This window comes from Pteropus medius, unplaced genomic scaffold, assembly GCF_902729225.1.
Source record: "Pteropus medius unplaced genomic scaffold, Ma_sr-lr_union100, whole genome shotgun sequence".
Classification (NCBI taxonomy): domain Eukaryota; kingdom Metazoa; phylum Chordata; class Mammalia; order Chiroptera; family Pteropodidae; genus Pteropus; species Pteropus medius.
In genome coordinates, this window is record NW_024349801.1 from 2,889,397 (window position 1) to 2,901,546 (window position 12,150).

General features: G+C 42.6%; 1 protein-coding gene across 16 annotated transcripts in view; it reads right to left on the reverse strand.

The window, feature by feature from the left end:
• BANP (BTG3 associated nuclear protein) overlaps nt 1-12,150 on the reverse strand; it is a 116,236-nt gene that overhangs the window by 50,994 nt on the left and 53,092 nt on the right. For all 16 annotated transcript variants that reach the window (XR_005658586.1, XM_039888702.1, XM_039888699.1 and 13 more), the window contains one exon: nt 10,854-11,029. Coding sequence is in view for 15 of the 16 variants with exons in the window: in XM_039888702.1 (XP_039744636.1) it covers nt 10,854-11,029 (176 nt within the window). In the remaining variant the exon portion in view is untranslated. The remainder of the gene's footprint in view (nt 1-10,853; nt 11,030-12,150) is intronic.

Sequence of the window (12,150 nt, forward strand, 5' to 3'; positions counted from 1 at the left end):
GAGTAAGCAGTATCATTTCTCAGAAACATCGAAGGTTTGGAAGAACAGAGGTGGTACACCATGGGCATATGCTCAGATATGTACGTTTTTCTGAACACTGGTCAGCTACTATCCTCACCAGCCAGGATTCCCTACACCTGGTTCAGAATCGCCTCCTCACTGCTTTGGGTCGAATGTGAGTGAACAAATTGAAATACTCAATGCACTCAATGGACTTCTGAGAACCCAAGTTAACCAGGAGAGCTGCCCACACTGAGCTCATGAGCAGAGGGAAGGGTTGATATGATGAATAGAGAAGTGGCCACTGCAATATGGGAAGTACCACACAACAGAGGGGCAGAGCTGACCACTTCAGATGGAGGCCAGGGCCAGCCTCAGTAATGAGAAGACTGCAAGCAGACATGGCAATGAACCACCCATGGGGAGAACCACAGAAAAGGTTCCAGAAAAGAGAGCAGCTTGCACAGACCTGGGTAAGGAAGGGCCACGTGCTCTGGGAATGACATGGAAACAGCAGGGTCAGAGCAAGGAACATAGGGCAGATAGGTGAGGACAGAGGACTGAACAGGAAGTGATACAATCTGTGCTGAGAATGAATACAGATGGGAGATGGGGTGAAAGAGGACACAAATGGCCACTTCTGGGGCTACTTAGCAGTCGAGGAAGGACCCACGGCATATGGCCATTAAATTTCAGGACAGGATATATAGTGTGTGAACCTTCCCATGTTCAAGCGCTGATGCTAATGGGCCGAATACAATCAGATTGAGGGTGGTATCTAATGACACCACGCATCTTTGGGCTTAAATGTCTAAACAGGAAGATCCTATGTGAGTCCACAGGGAGGGGAGGCAGCATCCTGAGCCACCTGGAGTGTGAGGCGATGCCACCCTGCCTCCTTGACCACCATTAACACTGCCCATGGGCCAGTGCAAGAATGGTGGCCTGGGGCTCTGAGCGTAACTGCCAACACTGCCAAAGATCGCGGTAGCCTTTCTCCGGGATAACAAGTAAAGTGAACTCTGCTTAGCAAGCTCCCCATGTTTACATAATATTTTTTAAACAATGTAAACTCTGGACAACAGTTCAGTGTTGTTTTCCCAACAGCAAGCAAGTTGATACCTCGGCGAAGTGATACTGAGACTATGCGTGGGATGCTGGCAGGGAGGCCCTTCAGTCAAAAGTTCTCTGTAAACTCGCTGTGAACCCCACTTCTTACTCTGGCCCCGAGAACCAGCTTCCCGTCAGGCTGCCCGCCACAGTCAGTCCTCTCCTTCCAGCGAAGCCATGCTATCTACAATGTGAGTTCTCCTGCTGGCACCTCAGTGTCTAAGCCCTCCCAACCTCTCAAATCACAGGCTGTGGGGGAGGGTCCAGAAGCAAGGCGGCTTCTGATGCTCACACACCTGTGCTAAGAGCACTTCATCTTGTCCAAACCTTGCACTCCACCCTGGTGCTCAAACAATGACATGTGGGAGGAAGGGCCATCCTTCTTCCAAATATCACCCATTGCAGAGCCTCACGGTTCCAGCAACAGCCAAGATAACGTGCCAGAAGGCTGGTGCTGTGACATTCCATTTACATGGACGCAGGAAACACCCACGTAAAGGCAGATATTTGCAAACTGATTCAAGAAGAAGAATGGAAAAGTGACTTCATCTACTCAACTTATGAAAGCAAAACGATGCTAAATGAATAAAAAAAATTACAAAAAGACTCATTTTATGTAAAAAATTAATCATCGGTAAGACTGACTAATCAATCAGAAATTACTCAGGGTTGATAGACATCGCTGCTAACAGTGTTATAGAAAGAAAATCAAAGAGCACAATGTGATGAAAACTGCAGCATCAGCTTCTCAGCTGAGAAAGCAAATGTGTCCAACATGGAGCACGAGAAACATGAACTGGGAAGGGCAGGTGAGGCTGCCTGCATGGGCTCAGAGGATCCTCTAGGGCTGTTTCCTCACTGGGCCAACCATTAGGAAGTCAGCTTCAACATTTCCACTGCTGCCTGCGGAGGCCTACCTATGGACACAAGCTTGTCCTCAGTGCTAAGCAGACAAACTTCAGGAAATGTAACCAGAAAATTCTGAAGGATGAAAGATGTCATTTTAAACTACTACAGTAGTTATTATTTCAGGGAATATTGCTCCCCCCCTCCCCACCAAAAAAAGTAAATTAGTCTAAAAATTAACTTTCCTTATTTTCTCTCCACTATTACTCCAGAAAATAATGGCTTAAATTTCTCTGATAACATAGGACATTACCCAGAAACTTTGTTTCAAGCAAGTATCTAAAGATTTTAGAAAGCATTAAATAATCCATGTATAGCCTACTCATTCCTAACTGCACTTAAACACTCTGGGAATTGCAGTTGTATGGTCATCTCTCAAGCAAGAAGCCCAGGCTAGGTGGTCAAGAAATACAGGCTGCAGCAATTCTGCCCAACACAAAGGTGAAAAATCACTGCCATGGGAATAGGGGACTCATTTCAGAGGGAAGAGAGGACCAGGGCTCCACCATCACCATCCATGGGGCTCTGGTGAGAAAGGCAGCACTTCCGAGCCCCTTGGCAAGGAGAGAGGCTCACCTCTCTCCTTGCACATTTCTCATCCGGGTCATGCCAGGCACACCTGCTGACTCAGCTCTGCTCCCCTGGAAATAAATCCTCAGCCCTAACTCACCTCTGACTCTGAGCCAGAGCCCAGTCTGGATCTCTGCTTCTCACCAGTGACAATGAATCAGGTCTTTCAAATGGAAAACAAGACAAGAGTACTTGCCCACATAAATATTTGAGAAATCTGAGAAATTCGCCTTTTGACAATTCAGAAAGGATGTATTTATTTTACTAAAATCGCTTGGTCCAGTTTTGGCATCTGAAACAATAGAAAGATTCAGTAGCTTTATTTGAAAACTACCAGTCAAATTATAAGAAAAATAAACTTGCTTTCTATTCCAATCATTTGAATCTTCAATGAAATTAACTGGCACTTCTAAAAAACCTGTTACAATGAAAGCCCTTCAGCAGTAATTTGAATTTTCTTACCATTAAAACAGTTGGGAATACACATACTTGTGTTGAGGTTCTATTTTGGTGCCAGGAAAATGAAATGAACAGGACGAAGCACTGAGATGAAAAGGACCAAGTTCTCATGGCCGTCAAGTTTAAACAAAGAAATACAATCAGTTGCTGTTATGTTTCCTTCCCACCTGTTGACATACATGCACACATACATACGTTCTTCTGAGATCATGACGCCCATTCCTGCTGACAATGCCAGTCAGCCCTGGTTCCCAGTCACTCTGCCATCCCCAGACCTACACTTGAACAAATCTCTCTTCCAAGGATGAGAGCTGATCGCATGGGGCAAAGACAAGACAATATTTACTCAGCACCAGGACTTTACGTGTATTATTGCAACTCGGGGCTCTCTGCTGAGCAAACGTGGACAGCTGAGCTGACTCACTACATAAACAGCAAAAGCCATTACTAAAATTATCTGTGGACAGCGGCACTGCACTTATCTTGAATGGGAATGACCTCATAAAGTACAAGGCTAGACAGTCTTGAAGGTTATCAGCCATTCCAAATACCGTCTTGTACCAACTAAGCCTAATACGCCACCTCAGCTCTTTCCAAAAACGATGTGGTTTTGCCCATGGTGTCCCACCCACCAGCCATCTCAGAGTTGTGGTGTCCCACGGTGTTGGCAGTTCTGATGGGGCAAGGGCCTGGGAGCAAGTGCCCACTTCCTGCAATCATGCTGCTTGGATACACATATGGGTTCCGGTTATGCTGCCTCTGCTCCCAGAATGTCCTCACACCCTTGCTGAGAGCTGCCTGTCACAGGTGGTCCATTAGTTATTACTGAGACAGCGTATTCAGTTCTCTGTAGCAATGAGAGGTGACTAATGACCTATTTCAGTCACTACAAAAAGAATAACAAACAAACCAAAATAAGGCAATACTTTACGATTCACTAAATGTTTCAGAGTTGCTGGAAGACTCAGAATGTAGTATCAGTTCTACAATACAACCAAGTTCACGTCAATTTAGTTCCTCAAGGTTGGCCTCCACCATCTCCAGGCAAGTCTTTAGAGAGCAGATTCATGGTCATGAGCTGGTGTCAGGTTGTATTTTCCATCTATACCTAAAATTAATTTTCATCTGGCTTTTGTAAAAGCCTGCCTAAAGTGTTGATGCATTTGAAAAGCAACAAACTGCAAAAACTGGAAGAAATGGTTTCAAATACCAATGGTAATACAAAATAAAGCCACATAGAATTCACTGAACAGGAAATCTCAGCCCAGGCTGCATTACTACATACATACACCATGGCCCAAAGTGTTTCCAGAGCTAGGACATGGATTCGCTGGAACTGCAAATAATTTCTTCCACCTGAGGTGGACAGTAAGAATCCTGTGTGTAATTTATTGTTCCACTACTTAAAATTATCTGTCCCATAAAAGAATCATGTGTTGGGGTATTCCAGGATCCTGGGGGCTGTTTTATTTATGTAAAAATAAAGCTACATTTGTCATAACATGTCAACTCTGGCCATCTGCTAGCTAAATATCCATGATGTCATATATAGATGCTTCAAAAAGATCTTTATCCCAACCATGTATTAGTGGACATTTAATGAATATTTGGAATGAGAAGGGGGGACAGAATGATTAAAGAGAAGAGAAAGGCATGACGTGTCCCGAACCGCATGAATGGCGACGTACTGAGAGGACAACTGTGAAAACAAGGTGGCCTCCTGAAGGTCGTCTTTCTTTGAAATTGGGATTTTATAATTACATGAAAGAGGATTTGAGAATTTTAGAAATCTATGAGATTCACATTCCACAAACTACAAAGTTACACAGATTTCGATTTAGAAATGGTACGTTCTACTGTTTTCTTTTAAAATGATTTTCTGGGATGGGCTATTTCTGGTTTGTTTTTGTTTGTTTGTTTGAGTGGGATGTTTATCAACAATTCTATTATAAAGATTTTACTAGTAATACTCAAATATTTCTTAAAGTGAGAAAACTATCCAACCATCCCTGAAGTAGTCTGCGTACCAGCCACGAGCCTGAGTTCACTATAAATGGGCAGCCCTGATGCCCTGATGGCTAACGACCACCTGAACAGAGGGAAAGATCTAAATTATAGCCTCAGCATACCCTGACCCCACGATTCATGTCCTGCACCAATCTGAACTTCTGCAGACAAAGGTGGGCTGCAATTTAAATTATGTGCACAATTCTTCTGCTTTTACATTTTTTCACTATCAATTATCTCATGAGAACCATAATGATGATCATTCCCTTCTCTGAAATATTCCTATAAAAGAACTCGGGGTTTCCGCCATGTCCATGAGGAGGTGTGGAGAGAGCTGGGGCCTGACTCACTCCAAGACTTCCCCAGGAGAGCAGCCGGTGTCACTGAGCAAGAGCAGGGGAAGGAGTTAAAGGACATCTCGTAACACAAGATGAAACATGCACTCTGAAAAAACACAGATCAGTATGATATTTCATTTGTTCTGAATTCTCCATCATTCACATCTTTCATGTTTCCCAAAGGAATAGGGTGTTAGAAGACTGAAAAGCCTGCTGTAGGACACTCCTGTGTACACATTCAGAATCCAGAACAACAGACAGCTACACACACAATGCCAAAACTAAAGCCAGCACGTCCAGTGTATGTGGTTGGCAGAATTCTAAGATGATCCCATGACCTCTGCCCATGATTATGGCAAAAGGATCTCACAGGTATCACTAAAGCCACTGATCAGTTGACCTTAGGGTGGGGGAGATTCTCCAGGTGGACCTGACTTAATCATGTGAGCCTTATAAAAGCAGAGTTTTCTGTGCTGGTGGCAGAGGGGGACGATGGAGATGTTTGAGGGTCATGGGGACCTGACATAAGAGAAGAGCTCCATTATAAGATGGAGGGGCCACAGGGTAAGAACCTGAGCACAGTCTCAGGCCAATAGCCGGGAAGAAAACAGAGACATTGGTCCTATAACCCCAAGAATCCTAATGAACTTGGATCTGCTTCCAAGTTCATTTGGGTTCTTGGGGTTATAGGATGAAACTTCATGCTGCTACATCTAACACATTAGTGGTAACATGTCATGCAGCATTAAAAACACAAACACTTCTGTGGATTTCAAAAGGAACAATTAGAAAAAGTTACAAGGGAGGCCTCTAAGCTTTTGCCTGATGCACCACACTACACATCCCCTGTGCCTATGGAGGTGCGGGGCTGGTCAGAATCATAGAAACTACTTTGGAAAATGTGTTGACTCAAACATTAGTACATGGAACATGAGATGCTTATGAGTTATTTTCAAAATAGTATTAAATTGACTCTGGAGAGAAAGGATGAGCCCGGGGAGAAGGGCTGCGGCTTTTCAAAGTAATGAACAAGGTGCCAAAAGCGAGGACCAGAGCAGCCCACAGGCTGGAGAGAGACCAGGCCAGGAATGAACCAAATGAGGCTTTTCAAAACATGCCCTGTTGGACCAGTCCTCCCAGCACCAGCTCACTTGGTATTTAGAATCTGGCACCAATTTCTGAGCTTTTATAAATTAAAGTCTTGACATTCGGACTGTGAACCTCATTCCTGTGTGACACCTCCAGTGAGTGTTGCTAACACGCTACCTCGTAAAAACTGATTGCCCACCTTTCTGGTTTGAGACAAGGTTAACTTTGTATCTGTAGCCCAAACACCCACGCTTATTGGGGAGAGATGTGACAATATCTTTCAGTTATACACAAACTGATAATTTGGCAAATCAAGAGGGCTGAGTTACATATAGGATGATGATATAAGAAAAAGAAGAAAAAAAACAAATGGTTTTTGGTTCTGGAGCTAATTCTTTTCCCGCCACTGTGAGCACATTCCACAGAAACTGAATGACCACACCACTGACTCAGGCTGGGACGGCCCCAGACTGAGAGGTCAAGTCTTGGACTGCAGGGCAGGACCGGATAGGCCTCTGTCCCTGTGAACTCCTGCCTGCTTAGCAGGGATGTCATCATGAGCTGAACCATGACTAAAGCAAGTGTCGAAGGGCACTCCTTGGCATAAAAGAGAGGGAACCACTGGGCACAGACTGGACCTCCCTAATCAGTGTCATATGCTGTCCATTCTGTTCTAGAACACCCTTCCTCGGATCTAGCATAAGCTTGGCATCTACTGTATGATAGTGCTCAAAAATCCACTGACATTCTTATACTAGTTCCTCTTTATTAATTTTATTTTGGTCACGGACCTGTCTGAAATCCTATTCTTCTTAGCAGCCAATTTATGATTTTGGTAAAATGTGTTTTAATGTTATCACACACACAAAAAAGTATGCAAAAAAGTTTGTGTAAAATAAATTATGGAAATAAATTCTTAAGTGTTTTTTGTTAAACTTCCCTCTTGATGTATGTACGGCTGATGTTTTGTGAACACAGCCAATTTGTATTAATCTTCTTTCCTAGTCCCTGGACCATGAACATCTCAAAGAACATGTCTCAGCTTCCTGTTACTATGACTGACCACCCTTCACAACTGAATGAACTGGTTTTCCAGACTGCATTTCATCACCCCAACTGAGCACATCACAGATACTTACCATATAAGTTAGTTTACTGGGGTTTTGGAACATGCATGAGGGCAATCTCTGGTAGTAATTCAATTATACCTGAAGTACAACCCTTCCCCACTAAAATTAAGTACCCAACCTTTTATACATAGGATTAGTCAAGTTTTATAAGAATTATCAAATGTATAAACTGCAGGAACTTAATTCTGTGTTAAGAAGCTAACTAAAACCCTTTATTAATTAACAGATCCCATTTTGGGTCCATTTTTTGCTAATTTGTTTCTCTAACTCAATTAGCCGGCTTAATCTTTGAAGGATTATACCCAACACACTTTCAGTATTAACAGAGAAGTACACAAGACCAAAACCTCCAAGGGAAGATAGGAGCAAGAACTAAGAAATAAGTTTACTGTCATCCACTGCTCTCAACAGTTAACACTTCTTCCTTATTCCACTGGAGTTTATGTCATGACAGATGGAATCACCTAAGCAAAATACTGGATTAAAATGACACAGTACCTTTGGAGTATAATAAAGTAACTCTAAATTTGATATAAAACAGCATGTCAATTCATGCAAACCATTTGGAATTCTTCAGAAGTAACCATTTTAAAACCTGTGGTTCTCTAAAACTTCAGGCACTTAAATATTTTTTAAGAAGATAAGAACAATTTGTCTTGTTGCAGCTCTGGGCTCTTATCAGGAACTGAAATGACTCAATCTAAAGACGAGCCTATGGCCCTTTAGCTCTTTGCATATTAATAATGCTTCTCTAATATAAACTAGCTGACTTGACATTCTCCCCAGCTGAGCAAGTTGTTCTGGTCTTGGGGGAGGATGCCACAGGGAAACAGCTAATCCGCTTCTCAGTGCATTCATAAATCTCACAGAAATGTTTAACAGATGATGCCACCACAGGTCGACAGTAAATCTGATACAAGAGACATTAATGGATTAGCTTTTTTACATACACAGCAGTCACTTCAAAGACGACTCCATCCGTCTCTGCATCATCTTACTCCAAACCACTGTGCCAGCTAAGGCAGCTCAACCTGATTCTTAAAACACTGAAACTGCTGGGGGAGACATTCCCAAGGACACTGTCAGGAAAACAGATTTTTTATAAAATGTTTCCTCCTAACAGAATGGTAAAATAGAATGGTCCTGAATTATAACTTCCTCTTCAAAATGAAGTAAAATTTTAAATCAAAAAATTTCTCTAATTTGACCCAATCCTAACAACCTGTGTTGTATATCAGTTATGCTTAATGAAAACAATTAGTTTTAAATGTGGTAAAAAAACTTTGCCCAAAGGCTTTGCTAAAGAAAAATGTTTTACATAAAGTGTATCATCTTACATTTAAAGACCTTAGAGTCATATACAAAAAAAATCCATATTTTTTTACAAATATTAATATATTAATAAAAGCTCAAACTTTGATTCCTTTTTGTATGTTCATTTTCATGTCAGTCTGTGGTTTCCCCCACTGAAATTTATTTCACAATAATCATATTGCATTAAGAAACATAATTTTAAAAGTTGAAACGTTTTGCTTTTATAACCCCAGATTCTCCCAAAATTATGAAATGTTATGTTCCTTAACTGATGCAGTTTAAACCAAACAAACGTTAGGCCTAAAGTGGGTAGCCAGACCTGGTGGGTGTTTATCCAAAATCAACATGGAAAAAGAGTAAGAACAATTAGTTTTCTCTGTAAATGTGATTTCATTCAATATCCATGAGGACAAAATCAGTAGCACCTATCTTTGCCTAAAATTTAATGCGTAAAAAAACTAGATGCCCTGACCCAGCAATTTTACTCTCGGGTATCAATCAACCCAAGAAAAATGAAAACATACAACCACACAAAAACCTGTACGCAAATGTTCACCACAGCACTATGCACAGCAGGTACAAGTGGAAACAACCGAGTGTCCATCAACAGATGGATAAACAAAATGCAGTCTATCCATATGGTAGAATATTATTCAACCATAAAAAGGAACGAAATACTGGTGCCTGCTACAACATAGATGACATTATATGGTTCCATTTATAGGAAATCCAGAGACAAACAGCAGGCTAGTGGTTGCGAGGGGCTGGGAGAAAAGAGAATGGGAGTGACTACTATGGAGATTCTTTCTGGGGTGATGAAAACATTCTGGAATTAGATAGCAGTGATGGTTGCGTAACTTTGTGAATATACTAAAACCATGTAAGTGTACGCTTTAAGACCGTGAATTTTATGACATGTAAATCAGAGCTCGATTTTAAAAAAAAGTTTACCCTTAATTATCTTCTCCCTCTCCCTTACTGACAGCCTACTCCTAGCAGTTTATGTTAGAAGTGAACCAAATTTTGAGAAAAACATTGTTTTCAATGTTTCAGATATGCTAACAAGTAGAAAAACCTATCTATCTCGTGTTTTTAGGAAAATTCAACGACTCAGATGTTGAAGCACAAAAATCTCATGAGTTCTTATTAGTAAACAAATTATAGGCTTTTGAACTCTGTAACATTACTAAATTTGTCTGAGTTCTCTTGCTTCTCTCCACGCTATAATAAGTCCTGTGCGGGAAGCATTCAGTTAGCCCCCAAAGGCACAACAAAGATGCCAGATGGGTACACCAGGCCGATTATACAGACTGAGGCCAGGTGAAAGTGCACCTTAGACCGTGGCAGGAGAGAGAAAGAGGGACAGAAATTCCAGAATAGGTGAAACGGGTCCACTTAGAGGCTAATGGCCACACCATGCAGTTCCCTCTAAATCTCACTGGAAGAGGCGGCACAGCTCGTGGCATGGACCCAGCGTGAATGTGCAATCACCTCCGAGAGTCCACCGTAGGCCTCATCAGAGAGCCATGGAGAGACCTATCATCTAAGACAGTCAGCCGACTACTAGTTATATCACTAATTATAAAAATTACAACTGCCCATCACTGGAAAGCCTCCAGAATTTGATTAAATAAGTGAAACTGACGGAAAACAATTATGTAAACCTGTATTAATGTGGAAAGACTTCTACTATGCAGTGGTAAAAAGTGAGTTATAAAATCATAAATCAGTGCACATGTTTACATAAAAAAAGCCCAGAAGGTTTACAGAGCTCTCTGGATGTGGAATTTTTTAGGTTATTTTCACTTTCTTCATCATGTTCATATTTTATCACTTTTTAAAAACAATAAACATATATTACTATTTCAAAACTGGGGGAAAAAACTGCAGCTACTGCCGCTCAGGCAAAGGAAAGGTTTTGTGCGCGCACCTTCTGAGTTCAGGGTGATGAGCGTGACGTTGTTCCCGATGTTCTGACTTCCCGACTGTCCACAGGTGGAAACGGAGTCGCTGGCCTCAGACCCGCTCTCCCCGTCCTCGTTGTGGCTGTCTTCTTGCCCTGGCACCTTCACCACAATGGTGTTCTGCCGACGCCCAGGAACTGCGCTGAGCGGGGAGAAAAACACCAGCGATGCTGTGAGAGCAGCACAGGCGACAAGCAGAGACTAGCGCTGAGTCACTGCGATGTTCTTCTTGCCTTCCCTTATCAGACTCTAACTCCACATGGAGCAGCGGGTCACAAGTCTTCCCAGGCAGCTCCTTCTACTAAGATTAATAGCAATTTAATACCAGGAAATGGTCTGGAGTTGAAAGAAACTGTATAACATTTTAGATGTTTAAAAAATGTTTATATCACAAAGTAAAATCACAGCTCGCTGTGACTCAAGGTCTAAATGCTGCTTTCTGATCACAGAGATATACCTACAAAATGTTGACAGTCGTACAAGACTAACTTTTAAGACTATGTCAAAGGAAAGACTCAAGAGAAAGTATGCCTAGAGACTTCCATTGACCCAATCCACTCCACACTGTTAGACATTCTAGAAATGACTCAGTCTTTGAAAATGCAGTTATCTCTCCCAATTATTCCCACTGACAAAAACCACTAAAGTGGGTTTAAAAGCCAGTCAAGATCTTCTAGGGGATAGTCTCACCCCACCAGGGGTCCTGATACAGAGCAACGAAATACCGCCAGAAAAATAGGACACAGGCCAGCTCTAAAAAGTGCTCAGGAAAAAGAGCATCCGGAGATGTGCTACTTGCCTTTTTCACAACCCTTGCAACATCCCTTCACGTGAACAGCTAAGCACTAAGAAAGGGAAGGGAAGCACAATTTCCCTGTCTACACATCAAAATGTGTTTCAAATCCTGGCCCTGCCCAGAGGAGAGAGCTACACTTTCTGAACTTGATTCCATAGAGGCCCGTCCAAGCCAACCTGGCTCGTAAAGGCTCAGGCTCTAATGGTTGACCCCGCCTGAGCCACATGTGAGGCACGCCTGACCCTGCCTCTTTGCCACTGGCCGGACCGCCTCAGCCTCTGACACCCAGACACTCGGACTTCACTACCTTCTCCCCCTTCATCCCAACGCGCAGGCCCTCAGCAGCCCAGCTGGGCTCTTAAGACTACGACCTGGGCTACAACAATAAAGAAAACGGGACCCAGCTAGTGGGAGAACAATCTGCACCGGAGACTGAGAGAAAAGGCAGATCAGAGCCTGGTGAGGAC